General features: G+C 47.9%; 1 protein-coding gene and 1 non-coding gene across 3 annotated transcripts in view; one reads left to right on the forward strand and one right to left on the reverse strand.

Moving 5' to 3' along the window:
• The first annotated feature begins 1,122 nt into the window (after positions 1–1,122).
• Positions 1,123–20,401, forward strand: part of ULK2 (unc-51 like autophagy activating kinase 2) — a 54,322-nt gene continuing 35,043 nt past the window's right edge. For both annotated transcript variants that reach the window (XM_066364987.1, XM_066364988.1), the window contains exons 1-10: positions 1,123–1,726; positions 2,931–3,023; positions 4,039–4,080; positions 8,535–8,567; positions 8,866–8,902; positions 11,382–11,555; positions 12,638–12,711; positions 14,723–14,824; positions 15,973–16,031; positions 17,900–17,982. In XM_066364987.1, the coding sequence (XP_066221084.1) occupies positions 1,637–1,726; positions 2,931–3,023; positions 4,039–4,080; positions 8,535–8,567; positions 8,866–8,902; positions 11,382–11,555; positions 12,638–12,711; positions 14,723–14,824; positions 15,973–16,031; positions 17,900–17,982 (787 nt within the window). In that variant the 5' untranslated portion in view covers positions 1,123–1,636. The remainder of the gene's footprint in view (positions 1,727–2,930; positions 3,024–4,038; positions 4,081–8,534; positions 8,568–8,865; positions 8,903–11,381; positions 11,556–12,637; positions 12,712–14,722; positions 14,825–15,972; positions 16,032–17,899; positions 17,983–20,401) is intronic.
• On the reverse strand, positions 10,175–10,250 carry TRNAV-AAC (transfer RNA valine (anticodon AAC)). The gene has a single exon. It is a non-coding gene; the product is annotated as a tRNA-Val (tRNA).

The raw sequence follows: 20,401 nt of genomic DNA on the forward strand, positions 1-20,401 counted from the left end.
CGCTGTGGTTGTTGCAAGGCAGCTTTATTTCCTTGCGGCAGGTAAACGAGCCATGGCGCTCTGCCTGTGGGGAAGGGAGGGAGGCTGATCCATTGCTTATACTGTATATGCTATTTGGTCAACTGCATGTTGATTTCTTTCTTTTGGGGGGGGGGGTGTCTTCTTTTTCTTTTTTTTCTTTTTCTTTTTTGCATCTGGCTACCTTGAGCAGGTTGGGATCCTGTCGAGTGAATCTTGTTTCTGCAAAATACTGTGCTATAGTTTGCTTTTTTTGTTTTGTTTTGTTACATTTAGCAAGAATAACGTTTAGTAAGAATGGTTCAGCGTGACCTGTGGTGGCACAGTGGATAAAGGATTGACCTGGAATGCTGAGATTGCCAGTTCAAAACCCAAGGCTTGCCTGGTCAAGGCACATATGGGAGTTGATGTTTCCTGCTCCTCCTCCCTTCTCTCTCTTCTCTAAAATAAATAAATACATTTTTTAAAAAAAAGAAAGAAAGAAAGAATGGCTCAGACCTGGAGCTTCTGCTATTTGGTCAATTGCACGTTGATTTTCTTTTTTTGTCTTTTGTTTGTTTGTTTCTTTCTTTCTTTTTTGCAGTGGCTACCCTGAGCAGGTTGAGGTTCCTGTCGAGCGTATCCAGTTTACAACTGTTCTGCAAAAATACTGTGCTACAGTTTGCTTTTGTTGTTGTTGTTACAATTAGCAAGAATAACATTTAGTAAGAATAGCTCAGACTTGGAGCTTCTTGTCCTAACCAGTTTCAGGGGGCTCCGTCCCCGAACAGGTTGTGGGAGATGCTCCTTGGCTGTCACAGGGGGTCTCCGGGGCTCTGCATTGTCCAAGCTATTCTCGGGTCCGGCTGACAGCTGGGAGGGAGGGAGGTCAGGACCCGCTTTCCATGAACGCACCTCCCAGCGGGTCCCGCCCAGGCCCGCGCGGAGGCCGCAGAGAGTCACTAAGAGCGGCCGTAGCCGCGAGTCCGGCGCTTCTCTGGACTCGGCGATAGCCTGGGGACCCCCGCGGGCCCGGCGGGCGCACTCCTTTTCCTGGCGGAGGGAGCGCGCCCGGCTGCGTGCTGCGTCATATAAGAACCGCTGACGTCGCGGAGGGCCGGCAGTCGGTGCACCGGGCGCCGCCGTGAGGCCAGGGGCCGGAGGGTTTGCGGCTGGGTCGGTGCTCCGGGCGGCGGCCGCTGTTCCTGCTGCTCCTGCTGCTCCTGCCGCCGCCGCCGGAGCGGCGCCCCGGGGCCGAAAGGGTCGCAGCGGCCGGACGGCGAGCCGGGGGATGGGGGTGGGGTGGGCTGGGCGCGGCGCCGGGGCCGCCCAGTGACGGCCGGGGCTGCGCCGAGGCCGTTGGGCAGGTTGCGCCCCGCGGCCCCGAGGCCCCCGCAGCGGGCGGGCGGGCCATGAGCAGCGGCCGCGGCCGGGCCAGGCCTCGCGGGGCGGGCCCGTCGACATGAGCGTCCGCCAGGGCCCGGGGCCGCGGCTGCCCCAGTCCGGCCGCCCGCGGGCGCGCTCCCGGCCGGCGGGCCCGCGGCGCTGATCCCGGCCCCGCGCCCCGCGCCGCCGCGCCGCCTGCCCGGCCCGCCTGGTCTGCCCGGCCCGCCTGCCGGATGCCCCGCGGGGCGCGGCCATGGAGGTGGTGGGCGACTTCGAGTACAGCAAGCGGGACCTCGTGGGACACGGGGCCTTCGCGGTGGTCTTCCGGGGGCGGCACCGCCAGGTGAGCCGCCGCCGGGGACCCGGGACCTCCCGGCGCGGCGGGCGCCCCCGAGGCCGGCCGGTGACCGCGCGGCGCGGCCATTGTGCGCACTGTCAGCGCCGCGTGTTTGTTTTGGTCGCGCGAGGACGGCAGGGAGGCCGGGCTCCGCCTCCCGAGGGCCGGGGCGCCCCGGGAAGCCTCCCTGCCCCCCTGGGACTTGCCCTGAACTCCGCAGGACCTCTCCTGCGGGGCCCGGGAGCGCGCGCCCCTGGGACTTGAACCCCCTCTTCTTGCGCGCCCCGCGCTCTTTACCCCTTTGAGCTCGGAGGTTGCAGCCCCAGCGGAAAAACGGGCTGCTTTTCACGAGTCTGTCTCAAAACTTGGGGGAGGGGGTATCTCCCCACTTCCCAGCGTCGGTGCCTCTACGTCCCCGGAGAGTCCCGGACCGTCTTCATTTCCTGGGGGGCGGGGAGGGGTCACATAGGCGGACCCCGGGTGGGAAAGATGGTTGGGTTGGGTGGACACTCCCGTTTTCCTACACAAATCAACAGGAAAGCAGATTGCTTTTTTTTTTTTTTTTTTACGTTTTCTTGCTCTTTCGAAAAGAGGGTTAGCCGAGGTTTTAGAATCTAAAGAATTTGGAAAGCCACCTCAGGAGTGGAAGTAATCATATAAAGGGTTTGGCAGTTCTTGATGGTTGTTGCCAACGGGCTGGGTTTGTTTCTTATCTGATCAAGTAATAAATACCGCTTTTCATTTGTTATGAAAAATAACTTAAAACTCGAGAGGAAAAAAAATGGTTTTAAAGCACGGCTCAATCCAGCCAAGGTGTCAAATACTGTTTGCAATTAACCATACCACCTCCCTGTTGACAGGAGCGTCCTCCGGGGACGCTCATCCACTTTCCATTTTTACTATCCACATTTCTTCATGACTTTCAATAGTTCTAAACTGTTGTTTGTTTCTTTTCCACCTAATGCTGGTTACTATGTGTCCTTCATATTATTTTTTAGTAGCTATCTTGTCGGACACGAACTGTTACACTGTAATTTTATGAAATCATTTTCCAGTTATTGGGGATGCAGATTCTTTTCCATTTTTTACCCTTAGTGCTGTCCATGGATTTTGCTAAAAACATCTTTAGGCTTATAGATTTTTTTTTCCCTGTTGAATTATTTCTGTGAAACAATTTACAGGAGGAATAACACTATTTTTTCCTTTTCAGAAAACAGATTGGGAGGTAGCTATTAAAAGTATTAATAAAAAGAATTTGTCAAAATCACAAATACTGCTTGGGAAGGAAATTAAAATCTTAAAGGTATGTTTCTGGAGGTGGCATCTCATACCAGGTTAAAACTTATTTTAAGTGAACACATGATGACATACATACTTTGTAATTTTGGTAGTTGGACCCAAGTTGGAGAATTTTTACCTGTTGCTTTTATTTTTGCATGCCTGTTTTTTAAAAACATTGAGCATTTATTGTAAAAAAAAAAAAAAAATGTTAGTGGCTCTTGTCCAATGCTTAGAGGGATTCTGTGGAAACTCGTTTTAGTTTCTCATAAGTTCTTTTCCTCCTTCCCCTGTTGTGGTGTTGTTTGAGGAGAGACAGGCACCCCTTGTACGCATTGACCTTTTCTGTTGTTGATCCCTTTCACCGTACGGATAAGTGTACGGAGAGCCGGGGGCCCTTGGGATCTCACTTTCCTTGGAAGTCGTCTTTTAGATCACTCTCACCGCAGTGTTATCCAAGTGAGATGCTTTGAGTGAAAGACTCCGGTGGTCACATGAATTCTGATGCTAAACACTCCTTGAAGGGTCCCAAAGCACTTGGCGTATTAAAGAAAGTCTGAAAATCATGCTATGTAGAAGTCGGTGCAGGTGGATGTAGCCCAGTGCTTCCCAAACTAATGTGAACATGGACCCTCGTCTGTTAGGTGGATGGCCCTTTGAGGCAAATAATGTGCTTTTAAGAAGCGCTGTGGAATTTTATGCCTCTATTGCTGTTACAAATTATCTATTAAATTTAAAAGGTTAGCAGAAAGTCTGTAGTCATACTAACTATATGACACTTATTTTGTAAACGAGTACTTTGATCAGTACCTTGTTAAGTGTCTAAAAAACAATAGTGGTAAAAAGATATTTAGGCCCCAAGTAAATTTTGACCAGGCACATTTCTTATTCTTTAGTAGGTTGAATGTTACAATACAGAACTGTCGTGTACTAGAAATAGCATATATGTACGTGTGTGTATACTTAAATTAATTTTTATTTGCATATTAACATTATTAAAATAAAATATGAATATTTTGAATTCTTCATTTTCTTAACAGGAACTTCAGCATGAAAATATCGTAGCACTCTATGATGTTCAGGTACTTTCTTTTGGATTAAAAACAAACTGTCATGTCTCTTAATAAGGAACTTACATTTTTTTCCCTATTTCATAGACATTTAAGTGAATCTGCATAGAAATAGAAAATTGCCTTATTCTTGTTGAAAATATATATAGCTTGAGTTATATACTTATTAAGAAGTTGTTTAAAAAAGTGTGGGACAATAGGGTAAAACAAGCCATGAGCTGCAAGAGTAAACTTTTTCAAAAGTAATAGTGTTGTTTTACAGGCCAAGCAAAGGAATGCTGACACCAGATCTAGCATTTCCGTGATCAGTGTAGGAAGGACGGTAGTGGACTAATAAAAAATTAGAGTGCTTTTTTTCTTACTGCAAAAGCAACATCTGCTAGTTGTAGAGATGTTAGACAGTAAACAAGAAGGAAACTGCATATTCGTGTCCCAGATGGAACTGTGATTATCCCCATGGCATGTCATGTTTTATTTGGAGATGGAACTTATTTCTGAAGTCATCTTCTAAGGCAACATTTCTGTATTGTCAAAACTGCCCTTGGAAATCCTTTTAAAAAGCCCGTCTGTGGAGCAACTTACTGTTTCTGGGATGGAGCAGCAGAGCAAGTAGGTGGCTTATGGTTAGAGGGCATATTGTGTTCTAAAAATCCTTTAACTACTCGAGTCACACTTGCCTAGTGTGGCATTCACCCGGTGACAGCCTCCAGGCTCTGAGATCTGATGTCAAAGTCGGCCAACCTGCATGATTTGCAATATTTCATCTTTTGTTTTGCTTAACAGACATGTTATGTGATTCTATTATACTATATTTCTTTTTTTTAATTTATTTGTTTTAGCAAGAGAGAAAGAGGAACAGACAGACAAGAAGGGAGAGAGACGAGAAGCATCAACTCATAGTTGCACCACCTTAGTTGTTCACTGATTGCTTTCTCATGTGTGCCTTAACCGGGGGGCTCCAGCCAAGCCAGTGACCCCTTGCTCAAGCCAGTGACCATGGGGTCATGTCTATGAGCCCATGCTCAAGCTGGCGACCTCGGGGTTTCAAACCCGGGTCCTCAGTCTCCAGGCTGATGCTCTATCCACTGTGCCACTCTCTAGTCAGGCGTGAAATACCAATTATTAAAATACCAATCAGAAGAAGTTTGTATGCTAAGTTCTCTTTATGTCACAGGGCAGTGTTGTTTCAAAGGAGATCTTGTTGCACAGAAATGCTCTAAACTAGCTGTTTTGAGACACTAGTTTTTATTTATAGTCTATGGGAACTGATAACGTTTATAAAATCCAATAAAAATAAATTATGAAAACAAAATAAAAAAGACTCTACAAACAGATGCCCAAAGTTTTTATTATTAGGTTCAACAGCAGACATAAAATTATTTTGTTGTTAGTTTAACTCTTTAAAACTTATTCTTTTTTTTTTTTTTTTTTTAACAGAGACACAGAGAGAGAGTCAGAGAGAGGGATAGACAGGGACAGACAGACGGGAACGGAGAGATGAGAAGCATCAATCATTAGTTTTTCGTTGCACATTGTGACACTGTAGTTATTCATTGATTGCTTTCTCATATGTGCCTTGACTGCGGGCCTTCAGCAGACCAAGTAACCCCTTGCTGAGCCCCAGATGAGCCCGTGCTCAAGCTGGCGACCTCGGGGTCTTGAACCTGGGTCCTCCGCATCCCAGTCTGACGCTCTATCTACTGCGCCACTGCCTGGTCAGGCAAAAAAAATTCTTATTCTTAATTAACATGATAAGAATTGTTATTAGTCCCTGGCCTGTTGGCTCAGTGGTAGAGTGTCATCCTGGCGTGCAGGAGTCCCGGGTTCAATTCCCGGCCAGGACACACGCGCCCATCTGCTTCTCTACCCCTCCCCCTCTCCTTCCTCTCTGTCTCTCTCTTCCCCTCCCGCAGCCAAGGCTCCATTGGAGCAAAGATGGCCCGGGCGCTGGGGATGTCTCTGTGGCCTCTGCCTCAGGCGCTAGAACGGCTCTGGATGCAACAGAGCGACGCCCCAGATGGGCAGAGCATCGCCCCCTGGTGGGCATGCCGGGTGGATCCCTGTCAGGCGCATGCGGGAGTCTGTGTGACTGCCTCCCCGTTTCCAACTTCAGAAAAATACAAAAAAAAAAAAAAAGTTATTAAAGAATCAGCTAATCAATCTTTGAATTACTTAACCAAGCAACAGAGCTGGAGCTACATAAATTCGAGAGACTGGATAAAATTTCTCAAATCGGTTCCTTAAAACCAGTCTGTTACCAAGATGTGATGGAATGTTTTCAAGGAAATTGCCAAACATCCCCAGGTTATGTGATTGCCTCCAAATCAACGTAAAAACAAACCAGAACAACAAAAGCGAAGTATCCTGGACCATGTATGTATTCCAGAAATCAGATGGTGCAGTTAGTGTTGCTGGGGGGTTACCAAGTCGTCCCTCCAAATCATGAACTTCCAAAGTAGAAGTGCTTCCCTGAGGGCTAGAGAATCCTTCTTTTTCCCCCAAGTGGTGAATTTACTATAACCACAGCCAAAAGATGGATCTTTCTGTAGTTCTTTCATGCACAGAATTGAACTTTTTTATTTTTTAGTGAGAGGAGGTGAGGCAGAGACCGACTCCCGCATGTGCTGGGACCAGGATCCACCAGGCAAGCCCACTAGGGGGCGATACTCTGCCCATCTGAGACCCTTGCTCTGTTGTAACTGGAGCCATGTGGTTTTTTTTAGCGCCTGAAGCAGAGGCCGTGGAGCCATCCTCAGTGCAGGAGGTCAACTTGCTCTGCAGGAGGGGAAGAAAGAAAGAGGGAGAGAGAGAGAGACATATAAGTGAGAGGGGCAGGGGTTGGAGAAGCGACCATCTGCTTCTCCTGTGTGCCCTGATCAGGAATCGAACCCGGAACATAGGCGGGACCGATACTCTACCTACCATTGAGCCAACTGTCCAGGGCCTAGAATTGGACTTCTTTTTCTTTTTTTTTAATATGTTTTTAATTCATTTTTTAGAGAGGAGAGAGAGAGAAGGGTAGGGGGAGGAGCAGGAAGCATCAACTCCCATATGTGCCTTGACCAGACAAGTGCAGGTTTTTTTTGAACCGGCGGCCTCAGTGTTCCAGGTCGACGCCTTATCCACTGTTCCCCCACAGGTCAGGCAGAATTGAACTTTTTTTTTTTTCAGGGACAGAGAATCAGAGAGAGGGATAGACAGGGATGGACAGATATGAGAAGCATCAATCATCAGTTTTTCGTTGCGACACCTTAGTTCAGGGGTCTCAAACTCAACTTAGCATGTGGGCCGCAGAGCAAGATCAGCCGTTCAGCGGGCCGCACTAGGTCTACAAAAGGCAACTGTTACGCAACACTTTTCTCACTGCAGTTGAAAACAAAAAAAAATCAGTACAACAAGCACAATTGTACATGCAGTTTACTCAGTGTCACAAAACGACCAGAAACTGTAGTTCACATCACAACTGCTGTTAACTAAGCTAATATCTAGCTAGGATGCTAGAGAAATGAAAAATACAAGTAGGCCCCTAGCCTTACTTAATTTTATCCAAAATATTTTGAACTTCGTGGATTAGTCTGCGGCGCACAAAATTGTTCGTTGGGCCGCATGCGGCCCGTGGGGCGCGAGTTTGAGACCCCTGCCTTAGTTGTTCACTGATTCCTTTCTCATATGTGCCTTGACCGCGGACCTTCAGCAGACCGAGCCAGCGACCTTGAGCCCAAGCTGGTGAGCTTTGCTCAAACCAGATGAGCCCGTGCTCAAGCTGGCGACCTTGGGGGGTCTCGAACCTGGGTCCTCTGCATCCCAGTCCAATGCTCTGTCCACTGCGCCACCACCTGGTCAGGCAGAATTGAACTTCTTTTTTTTTTGTAATTTTCTGAAGCTGGAAACTGGGAGGCAGTCAGACAGACTCCCACATGCGCCCTACCGGGATCCACCTGACACGCCCACCAGGAGGCGATGCTCTGCCCATCTGGGGCGTCGCTCTGTTGCGACCAGAGCCACTCTAGCACCTGAGGTGGAGGCCAAGGAGCCATCCTCAGCCCCCCGGGCCAACTTTGCTCCAATGGAGCCTCTGCTGCGAGAAGGGAAGAGAGAGACAGAGAGGAAGGAGAGGGGGAGGGGTGGAGAAGCAGATGGGCGCTTCTCCTGTGTACCCTGGCCGGGAATCGAACCCTGGGACTTCTGCATGCCAGGCCGACGCTCTACCACTGAGCCAACCGGCCAGGGTCAGAATTGAGCTTCTTAATGACTACATTAGTATCGTCAAAACCTCATTTGCCTTTGAAGCTGAGATGCTTAAATCATTGTTGGGGATTTAAACTTTCACTTGCTAATGGATTCTGTGATTTCTTTTCACTTGTTTAATAATGAGCAGGTATAGTATTTTTGTTCAAGTTATTTTTTTTAATTTGTGCTTAATTTTTTTCTAATCTAAATGATGTTTAATATCATTTACTTTTCAGGAATTACCCAACTCTGTCTTCCTAGTGATGGAGGTAAGTAGTATACAAACTTCTGTTTAATTTATTTCAAATTCCTTTTAGTTAGTACACACTTTAAAATTGAGACTAGATAATTATTTGTAATTTTGAATTAATAAAGTTGATTCAGTGATTTAGATTCTACTTTATAAGGAAAATAGTATTAAAGATTTTTGATTCTATAATTCTTATGTTTTTCAGGCTAGATTTACATTAGGTACAAGTGAATTTTTAATTAAAATTAGCTGATAATGAATTGAATTAATCTTGAACTGGTGTCCTAATTTAAATTACTTTTCCTTTTCTATATCAGTATTGCAATGGTGGAGACCTGGCAGATTATTTGCAAGGTAATTTTTTGTGTGTGTCAGTGTTCAATAAAGATAGTACTATAATCTGTTTAATTCTGGGAGTTATTTCTGAAGTATGCTACCTCTGTTTTCTGTACTTATATAGAAACATTCAGTAAATATTTCTGGTCACTTTGCTGCCTAGTTATAGGTTGTTGTGGTTTTGTTCTCAAACTGTACTTGTGTGTGAGTACTTACCTCTGTGTGCCTCTGTCTGACAGTGTTTGAGAGGTGGGTCCCTTCCCAAGAGAGGAGAAAACCACATTGATTTCTCTTCTGCAGAGGACTTAGGGGCTGCCATCAGTGAACATTTAGCCCCTTTTGCTTCTTTCAAAATAAAAAGAAAATTGCAATGGAAGAATGAATCCAAGAGTGGTATTGATTAATGTGTAATTGATGAATCTTTTAAAAAAAATTTTATATGTTGATTTTAGTGAGAGAAGAAGGGAGAGAGAGAGAGAGACAGGAACATTGATCTGTTCCTGCATGTGCCCTGATTGGGGATCAAATTGGCAGCCTCTGTGCTTCAGGATGACACTAACCAACCGAGCTGTCCGGCCAGGGCCAATGTGAACGTTTTACGTAAATTTAACAAATGTGGCTCTGCTGGCTGGCTCGGCAGTAGGGCGTTGGCTTGGCGTGTCCCGGGTTCGGTTCCCAGTTTGGGCACACAGGAGAAGCGACCTTCTGCTTTTTCACCTTACCTCCCCCTTCTCTCTGTCTCTCTTTCTCTTCTCCTCCTGGAGAAGCCAAGGCTTGGTTGGTTTGAGCGCATTGGCCCCGGGTGCTGAGAATGGGTAGTAAATCCCCAGTGGAGTTTCAAGGAATTATACTGGTGACTTTTAGACTCACTGCAGTAAAATTATATGTGTGTACTGACTATATTTGAGTAGTTATGTGCCAGGCCTTTATCTAAAGTCTCCATTATTATTATTATTATTATTATTTTTTTTTTTTTTTGCATTTCTCTGAAGCTGGAAACAGGGAGAGACAGTCAGACAGACTCCCGCATGCGCCTGACCGACCGGGATCCACCCGGCACGCCCACCAGGGGCGACGCTCTGCCCACCAGGGGGCAATGCTCTGCCCATCCTGGGCGTCGCCATGTTGCGACCAGAGCCACTCTAGCGCCTGGGGCAGAGGCCACAGAGCCATCCCCAGCGCCCGGGCCATCCTTGCTCCAATGGAGCCTCGGCTGCGGGAGGGGAAGAGAGAGACAGAGAGGAAGGCGCAGCGGAGGGGTGGAGAAGCAAATGGGCGCTTTCTCCTATGTGCCCTGGCCGGGAATCGAACCCGGGTCCTCCACACGTTAGGCCGACACTCTACCGCTGAGCCAACCGGCCAGGGCTTAAAGTCTCCATTATTAAATGTGCTATCTTGTTGGATTGTCACAAAAATCAAATGTGGTTAATCTGTTTTCAGCTTTTTATTGACGAGGGGTGGGCAAGCCTCTTCTAGGTTCTCACAGTAGGTTGGAGGAGGAGCTAGAATCAGAACAAAGGCACTCTGACTCTAAACCAAGCTCTTCAGCAATTCTCTGCAGTATTTACTACTCCTGACCACTTACTACTTCTTTTTATTTTTTTATAGAGACAGAGAGTCAGAGAGAGGGATAGACAGGGACAGACAGACACGAACGGAGACAGATGAGAAGCATCAATCATCAGTTTTTCGTTGCAACACCTTAGTTGTTCATTGATTGCTTTCTCACATGTGCTTTGACCGTGGGCCTTCAGCAGACCGAGTGACCCCTTGCTCGATCCAGCGACCTAGGGTCCAAGCTGGTGAGCTTTTGCTCAAACCAGATGAGCCCGCGCCCAAGCTGGCGACCTTGGGGTCCCGAGCCTGGGTCCTCAGCATCCCAGTCTGACGCTCTATCCACTGCGCCACTGCCTGGTCAGGCCCTACTACTTCTCTAGTGAAAATAGCTTAAAGCATTTCTCCTTAACGGTGTCTTTAGTGGTGAAAGATGTGATGGGGTAGGAGTGTCGGGCAGCAGGGGAGGGAAAGGGAGGGGAGCGGAGCGGAGGGAGGCAGGTGTGAGAACACGGAGTCCTGATAGGTCTAAGTGGTGGTCGTGTCCGAGTCTCTCCAGTCAAGGATCTCACCTGTTTTTAACTTGTGGTCATAGAATGATTGGAATCAAATATGGACATTCGTCCCAGATATTTGACTACTGTGAAGGGGGACTTCTTTTTTGGCTTGTCGAAAGAACTCCCCTTTGTTGAGCACCTGTGGTACTAAGAGTAATGAGGGAAAAACAGTGATGAACACCAGGGAAAACGAGCGACAGCCAGTGAAAACATCTGAGGTACCTGGTGTCTCTTCACGGACCTCAGTTACTGGAGTGAGAAGAGGAGAAGGATGTGGATCCAGTTTCCTCCATGCTGGCCCCTTAACAGCAAGACTGTCGATGGCACGTGCAGATGGCATCTGCCTTTGTGTGCTTAATCCCTATTTGTGACTCCTTTCCTGCCAGCTAAGGGGACCCTCAGCGAGGACACCATCCGAGTGTTTCTGCATCAGATTGCGGCTGCCATGCGGATTCTGCACAGCAAAGGGATCATCCACAGGGACCTCAAGCCACAGAACATCTTGCTGTCCTACGCCAGCCGCAGGAAGTCCAGCGTCAGCGGTATTCGCATCAAAATAGGTACCGGGCCCTGCATTGTTTCCTGCAAAGGATGCTTTGAGACTCTACGTATTTTTAGATAATTTTAGTTCAGCTTTGTTAGAATGAGTGATTTTGCTGCACTTTGGAAATGTTTATCGGATTTAGTTAGGTATTTGAGCAGTGTGAACCCTTTACATTATTGGCAATCGATGCTAAAATTCTCTGGAACTCGGACCGGGAACCTGGCCGGAAACCCTGCTTCTCCTCGGAGGGAGCCCAGGGCCTGCAGTGTCGGCAGCAGAGGCGTAACCCACACTTTTTACAACTCATGGGATTTATTCTTTTAAATATAGAATTATTTTTTAGATTAAAAAAATATTCATTTTAGAGAGGGGAAAGAGAGAGAGAGAGAGAAAGAGAGAGAGAGAGAGAGAGAAGGGGGGAGAAGCGGAAAGCATCAACTCCCACATGTGCCTGCCTTGACCAGGCAAGCCCAGGGCTTTGAACTGGTGACCTCAGTGTTCCAGGTCGACACTCTATCCACTGCGCCACCCCAGGTCAGGCCAAGTCATGGGATTTTAACACAAGAAATCTGAGAGACCATTTACTTCAGTCTCCGTATTTGGCAGGTGTTTTAGCACTCTTCTATCTCAATTATTTGAGGCAGTTTGTAATACTAGATTTAAAAATAACAAGTTTTCCTTGGCTGTTAGAAAAATAATTTCTTAGCAATATTTTAAGAATTTTTGATGTTGTATAGGTTACATCTGATATCTGCAGGATAAAAACAGTTCAAGTTCTGTGCCTGGTACTGATATTTAATGAGAGGTGTGTTAATGAATTATTTACTTTAATTAGCGTCTTCTCTGGCAAAGCTTGTGCTTTCTCCTCAGTCGTAAAACTGGTGCAGCGCAGTGACTAGTACGATTGGTGATGACTGCTCTTTCTGGGTTTGTCAGGGTGGAGGTGGTTCCTTTTTTATTTGGTAAACAGTCTTATTCAGTGGCTGTTAATGTCTCACAGTTCTTTTGTGTCCTCTTGTGTCTTGAGAAATCATATGATGTATGTTAAGTGTGAACAAAGGTATCATTTGTTTTTCTCCTTTTTGTTTTGTGAAACAGCGGATTTTGGTTTTGCTCGTTACCTGCACAGTAACATGATGGCTGCAACCCTGTGTGGGTCCCCCATGTACATGGTGAGTGCGTGTCCGCGTCCGCGTGCCCACAGAGCCACGGGCACTGGGCGCGAAGTATAGTGCTTGTTTCCTGGCAGGGTGTGATTGAATGCAGTCCGAGCTGTCCCCTGTGTCACTGGTGTCACCAGCAGCGCTACCCTGCCGACACCTTTTGCGTTAGCATAGTGGACTAAAAGCTAGTTGACTTTGCTCAGTGCTTTTTGTGTTATTTTTAAAATTTGGTCATTGAGGTAGAAATTTCCTTCTAGGTTAAATTGAAGATAAAAATTGACAAACTATGGCCATGCTATATTGATCTGTAATATTAGGAATACTTAAAACACCTCTTGGGGACACCTCTTCAGCTGTAGGATATACTGATCTTTGGCAGGGGTCTCTCAACAAGACCCCTGTGGAGTTCTCTTCATCAGTGTCCCAGTTAAAGCGGAAAACCTCAGCTTTCCTCCTTAGCCTCTATTTGCCAACTGTCAGGTCTGATCGGGAAGGCTATGAGACTTCTGAACTGATGGCAAGTAGTAAGTCTAGAAATGCCTTAATTCTGAGACTTCAGAATCCTGTGACATAAATACTGTGCCACTTTCAATTCTAAGTTTAAAGTGGGCTTATTTTCCATTAGGATTTCATCTAATCTAAAATCAGCTTTGAAATCAAGGGAACTAGTAATCAAAGTTCAAAAAAAAATTTTTACATTAGGTTTACTTTTTGATTATTATTTTACTGCTTATATATACATTTTTAAATTTAATAATGGTAATCTTAAAATTACTTTGCACTCCTTGAGTATGAAATTAGCCCAGCCATGGACACATAGCTTTAAGGATAAGAGAGAGTGCTTGGACTAATTTTTAAAGGAAGTTGACTCAGTAAGAGATCTGCAAGGGACAATAGACATGTTATGCCTGGGAAATGAATTTTCACCCTCTTTTCATACGTTTGACATTTCTATTTAATGTTTGTCTTGATTGATGGTATTTTTAAAAGCAGCATCTACTGAGAGGTGGGAACACAGCTGTAACAAAGGAGCAGAGAAGTGCCTTTGCTCTTATGACAGTTTTATTTGTGTTCTGTGGGACAGCTTTTCTATTGTAAAAGCTTTCAAATGACAGGAAAAGATGGAGTAATAGAGCAAACACTCTTGTGTGTCCACCATCTGTATTTAACAAAGTTAACATCTTGCCATGTTTGCCTTGATCTTTTTTTTTAGAAATAAATAAAATATTTCAGAGTTCAAATTCCTAGTGTACCCCCGATTCCCATTCCCCAGTCTTCACTCCCACATCCCAGAAGTAACCTCTGTCCTGTAATTGGTGTGTGTATTTCATTTTTTTTTTTTTTTTTTTTTTTTGTATTTTTCTGAGGTTGGAAACAGGGAGGCAGTCAGACAGACTCCTGCATGCGCCCGACCGGGATCCACCCGGCACGCCCACCAGGGGGCGATGCTCTGCCCATCTGGGGCATCACTCTGTTGCAACCAGAGCCATTCTAGCACCCAAGGCAGAGGCCACAGAGCCATCCTCAGCGCCTGGGCAAACCCTGCTCCAGTGGAGCCTTGGCTGGCTGCGGGAGGGGAAGAGAGAGACAGAGAGGAAGGAGAGGGGGAAGGGTGGAGAAGCAGATGGGCGCTTCTCCTGTGTGCCCTGGCCGGGAATCGAACCCCGGACTCCTGCATGCCAGGCCGATGCTCTACCACTGAGCCAACCAGCCAGGGCGGTGTGTGTATTTTTTAATCATTATTTTAATATTCTTGCTGTATTTTATGTGTCCATAATAATATATATAAACGCCCTTTCTACAACTTCTTTTCGTGCAACATTGTTTTTGAGATTCACCAGTAAATCCCAATGTAAGAAAGTAGTTCAGTGTTCGTTGTAGAGTCATTTTAATTAGGGAAATATCACAGTGGGTTGTTATTTTAGCAGTTTTGCTAGCAGCTGACCTTTTCCAGTCAGTTAATATATGCACATTAATTATGTAGCAATGTAACTTATGTCTCCTGACTCTCCTGCCCCAGGCTCCTGAGGTGATTATGTCTCAGCAGTACGACGCCAAGGCGGACCTGTGGAGCGTGGGGACGGTCATCTATCAGTGCCTCGTTGGAAAGCCTCCCTTTCAGGTATCCTGATGTTTGTCTCATCGGCTCCGTTTGGGGATCTCCTCATCTTGCAGTTAGTTGCCTGTGACTTATGAAATGGAGGCCGCTGTGAAAGTGGGGTCTTTGGATTCTTCGTGACGTATTCTGATTTTGTTTCGGGCGGAGACGGCGCCCTGAGCCAGACCATGTTCTCCTTCCCCTTTTCTATCTGCCTTCCCTCTGTGGTTGGGCTGAGCAGGAAGCGGTGCCTGTCCTCCAGGGCAGTGAGCGCCAGTGAGGGTCAGTCTAACAGGCCGGGGGGACGGGGGTGTGGGTTGTGATGTCAGCGCTTCCTGCTGGCTGGTTTTGGGGGTTCTGGAATCCAGGTAGGTGTGAGAGCAGGTCTGGCAATATTGCTGTGCACTGTCTATTCTATCCAGATATCTGCTCCTGTCACTGCTGAGGGGGAGAGCGCCAGTTGTTCAGGCTTTATAGGAATTATTTTGGGTCCGTCTCCCTTTCCTTCTCTCCCCTAGCACCCTGCAATAAGCGGCCCTAGAGCATAATCATGATGTTCCTGTTGAGCGCAGAGTGCCTGATCACAGAGAGGGTTTCTGGGTCTGAGCACTGCATCAAACAAACGGAAGTTATTTGGCATTTAAAAATCAGAGACGCAGCCGGGTTAGCCGTTAATTTTTAGTCTGGTCTGTATGTGTAGGCAGCTGCCCCAGCTCACGGCTCCCATTGTGAGGGTGCTGCTGTCACTGCGGGGGAGGGGGGCTGGGACGTGGCCGTGAAGCCCTTCACGTCCTAAGGTAAAGCACACCCGGGTTCCACACGATACGAGTACCCGCCAGATGCATATTGGCCGTGAATGTTGGTCCCTGAGCTCCAGAGTAGTGGTTCTTGAGCTTTTCTAAGTTTCAGGCTTCTCCGAGAGTCTGACCGCAGTGCCCAGATATGCGGAATTTGCATATATATATATATATATATATATATGCAAAATCCATATAATTTTATGGATTTTATTAAGTTCCTGCTGTCTACCTATGGCTCCTCAGCAATCCATGCTTTCAAGTTCAGAATCTATGTCCTATAGCAAGAATATAAGCATCAACCATATGATTTGGAATTTTTATTCCTGTTGTTTAATTAATAAACCTATTTTTTTTTTTTTTAAATAAAAACAGGCCAATAGTCCTCAAGACTTAAGGATGTTTTATGAAAAAAGCAGGAGCATCCTGCCCAGGTAGGTGTTTGGTCCCACTGAGCGTTACACCTGTGACTGCAGTGCTGTGTCTTCTGTGTGTCTGTTATTGAACCTTTCCTCAGTGACAGTGACAGCATTCGTCGTGACAGGAGTGTGGACAGCACTCGTGCCCCATCGCGGCCTGTGTAGCGCTGTCGTGTTTCTCAGTCCTGCTCACATTTCAAAGTATATTTAGAAGAAAAAGCTACGCAGGTTGTGTGTGTTCTTTTTTTTTTTTTTTTTTTAATTTTATTTATTCATTTTAGAGAGGAGAGAGAAAGGGAGAGAGAGAGACAGAGAGGAGAGAGAGACAGAGAGAGAAGGTGGGGAGGAGCTGGAAGCATCAACTCCCATATGTGCCTTGACCAGGCAAGCCCAGGGTTTTGAACCGGCGACCTCAGCATTTCCAGGTCGACGCTTTATCCACTGCGCCACCACAGGTCAGGCGGTTGTGTGTGTTCTGTGAGGGAAAGAGATGCAGACAGAACAGTCGTGCGTGAGCTAGAAGTCAATTCTCTCCGCCCTCCCTCACTGTCCAGGGTCACGGGGTTTGCTGTGTGTCTTGTGAAGTCTTTCTTATGCAAGCTCTTTTTTCATGTTTGAATGCTTCTCACGCACATTTGTTTACACACGTGCGCGCACGCACACACACACGCACGCACGCGCTGTCAGCCGTCCGCCACCCTTTCTGCTCTTCAGGGCAACGTGGCCGTGGTTCAGCAGCTCCCGCGTTCTTGGGACGGCTACATGGCGTTTCAGATGTGTCCTATTCTGTTGAATCAGATGCCTGTTTTTGTTTTCTGGTTCCCACGAACAGGCTGTCGTGGGGGCTGGGTGGCAGAATGCAGGCACACCGGGCAGGTCTTTAGGACGGATTCCTGGAAGTGGACCTGGTGAGCCGGAGGGCTGCTCTCTAGGGCCTCTCCTGTTTGTTATCCGCAGAGAGGGCTCCTCGCAGTTTTACAAGGTGGGGTGTCGTCAGACTCAGTGCCTCACCAACAGGGCGGCACACGCTAGCTGTTCATTTAATGTGCATTATTCTCTCTCCTGGTGAGGTCGGCTCTGTTTTATTTGCTTAATGTCCTTTTTGTAGTTTTTAGCCTGTGAAATGTATATTCCTGTTCCTTACTCATTTTCCCATTGCTAGTCAGGGGTCTTTTTCCTACTGGATTTCAGCAAGCTGCATTATTTTCCACTTGTGCTTGTTTAGCTCTGCCCTTTTCCAGAAAGAATTGGGAGTGGCTCTTTTCTAACGGAGAAGTCTAGAGCAGCTGTTAGTGCCAGTCAGCGGTGTTGAGACTGGAGCTGGTCTGAGCCTGGTCAGTGCCCTGTCCGTGCCAGTCAGCGGTGTTGAGACTGGACCTGGTCTGAGCCTGGTCAGTGCTCTGTCCGTGCCAGTCAGCGGTGTTGAGACTGGAGCTGGTCTGAGCCTGGTCAGTGCCCTGTCCGTGCCAGTCAGCGGTGTTGAGACTGGAGCTGGTCTGAGCCTGGTCAGTGCCCTGTCCGTGCCAGTCAGCGGTGTTGAGACTGGAGCTGGTCTGAGCCTGGTCAGTGCCCTGTCCGTGCCAGTCAGCGGTGTTGAGACTGGAGCTGGTCTGAGCCTGGTCAGTGCCCTGTCCGTGCCAATGCCCTGTGTGCCGCCGTGGGAGGGCCGTGCGGCTCTGCCCAGACTGGGGCCGGCTTTCAGAGGCAGCTGCGCGGTGCCTTTTCCTCCTTGAAGGCGTGAGGCTTCAGCACGACCCTCTTGTTGTGGCGTGTCCTGTTTGTGAGACCCGTGTGCACCTTTGTCTCCCGTATTTGAGGCAGAAGCCACACAGTTAACGTGTGTGCATAAACTCACCACTCAGCTGTTGCTCTTCTTTCCGTAGCATCCCCAGAGAAACATCGCCTTATCTGGCTAACCTCCTTTTGGGTTTACTTCAGAAAAACCAGAAAGATAGAATGGATTTTGGTAAGTAATATTTTCAGATTTTGCATGCTTTCTAATTTTATTTCTGTGCATTCTGGAAAGGTGTTTTGTTTTGTTTTTAAAAAGATACTAGAGAGGTTTCAGAAGACAATGTCACTTCCACTTTTTCTTGCTCTCTCTGTCTTTTTCTTTCACTTACTGTGTAAATCTCCACTGAGTGCCTGCTGTGTCCTGGGGGTGGGGGGTGATCAGACCCCTGCCCTCTTGATGCACTTCTCGTCGGGGGGAGATGCAGACGGAGTATAAGCTCCAATTATCCGCTCCGTTAGGAAGGGACGCGTACTGTGGGAAAAAATGAGGGAAATGAGGGTGGGTAGGAATGAAAATTTCCAATAAGGTAGTCAGTGAAGAGCTTTCTGGGAAAGTGACGTTTGAACAGAGGCTTGATGGACGTGGGAGGAGCCCTTCAGGCAGGCGAACGGCCAAACCAGCGTCCTGAGCTGGCACGTGTCACGTAGGCAGGTAAGGACTTGGGCTTCCGCTTGAGGCGTGGCGGGATGGGGGTCAGTCTGGCTGACGGGCGGTGGGCAGGGCAGGGACGAAGCCTGGAGCCTGATGGGGAGGCTGGACCAGTGGCCCTTGTGAACGACGGAGCCGCGTAGACTGGGGTGCCACAGGGGGCGTGGTAAGAAATTGCTGAATTCTGGGTTGTGGAGGTAAAGGCAGCGGCATTTCTGGGCGGACTGGTGTGGGTGTGAGAGGAAGAGAAGACTCGGATGGACTCCCAGGGTCTGTGGGCTGAGCAGCTGGAAGAATGGCGTTGCTGGCTACTGGACGGGCAGGGCTGTGCGGTGGAGCCCTGCCCGTCCAGCCAGGCTGGACGTGCTGAGTGTAAGGTGCCATCGGACGTCTGCATGCAGATGTCAGAAGGTGCCTGGATAGACCAGGGCAGAGCTCAAGGCTGGGAAAATGTCTGGGAAAGGCTCTGGGAAGAAGGAATAGCAGAGAAACACCCTTGTATCTTGGTAGAAAAGCCCCCAATTTAAAAAAATGGGGTTTAGGGAGCCAGGGAGGGGCACTTCCCTGTGGGTACCCCTGTGAACTTGTGCCCCGTGGCGCTTGGCTCAGCGTGGCCCTATAGTGCGGACTGTGGGTGCCCCTCAGGGGCTGCTGCCTCAGTGTTGGGGTTTTAGATGTTAAGGTGGACTCTCATTAATTCTGAACCTTTCTTCTTTTATAATATAAGCATTAAAGCTAAATATTTCCAGGTACTTTAATTTGTCTCAGTCTATTCCAATACTGTTTTACCGCTTCCTGTGTGATGAAGAACTTAGACTGTGTAATATTGGAGGGCGCACCCAGGTTCTGAAGGGTTAGGAAGAACAGTTATCTTTGAAGCTGGGTCTCAGCTCCTCTTTGGGGGATAGTTTGTTAACTTATTCTAATCATTCTAATGTAAAAATAGCAAGACTTCAAACTGACAGACCAGAAAAATCATAAAAATATGTTTAATGAAAATGCTTACAAGTTAACTCTGTTCTTCAAATTTTTAGAAAAAAAGTTTGGGTTATTTTTTTTGTAGTAATAATTACAATAATAATAGAAACTTGCAAAAACTTATTCCAGAGCTTCGGCCTGTTAGTGTATATTATGGAAATCCACAGAAGCTTCTGGATGAGACGAACCGGGGCTTAAGTTTTATCCCTGCACTGACCAGGGCTTTGACACTGGGGAGGATACAGGGCCTGCACTGACCAGGGCTTTGACATTGGGGAGGACACAGGGCCTGCACTGACCAGGGCTTTGACACTGGGGAGGATACAGGGCCTGCACTGACCAGGGCTTTGACATTGGGGAGGACACAGGGCCTGCACTGACCAGGGCTTTGACACTGGGGAGGATACAGGGCCTGCACTGACCAGGGCTTTGACACTGGGGAGGATACAGGGCCTGCACTGACCAGGGCTTTGACATTGGGGAGGACACAGGGCCTGCACTGACCAGGGCTTTGACACTGGGGAGGATACAGGGCCTGCACTGACCAGGGCTTTGACACTGGGGAGGATACAGGGCCTGCACTGACCAGGGCTTTGGCATTGGGGAGGATCCAGGGCCTGCACTGACCAGGGCTTTGACATTGGGGAGGATACAGGGCCTGCACTGACCAGGGCTTTGACATTGGGGAGGACACAGGGCCTGCACTGACCAGGGCTTTGACACTGGGGAGGATACAGGGCCTGCACTGACCAGGGCTTTGACATTGGGGAGGATCCAGGGCCTGCACTGACCAGGGCTTTGACATTGGGGAGGATACAGGGCCTGCACTGACCAGGGCTTTGACATTGGGGAGGATCCAGGGCCTGCACTGACCAGGGCTTTGACATTGGGGAGGACACAGGGCCTGCACTGACCAGGGCTTTGACATTGGGGAGGATCCAGGGCCTGCACTGACCAGGGCTTT

Source organism: Saccopteryx leptura, chromosome 2, assembly GCF_036850995.1.
Source record: "Saccopteryx leptura isolate mSacLep1 chromosome 2, mSacLep1_pri_phased_curated, whole genome shotgun sequence".
Lineage (NCBI taxonomy): Eukaryota > Metazoa > Chordata > Mammalia > Chiroptera > Emballonuridae > Saccopteryx > Saccopteryx leptura.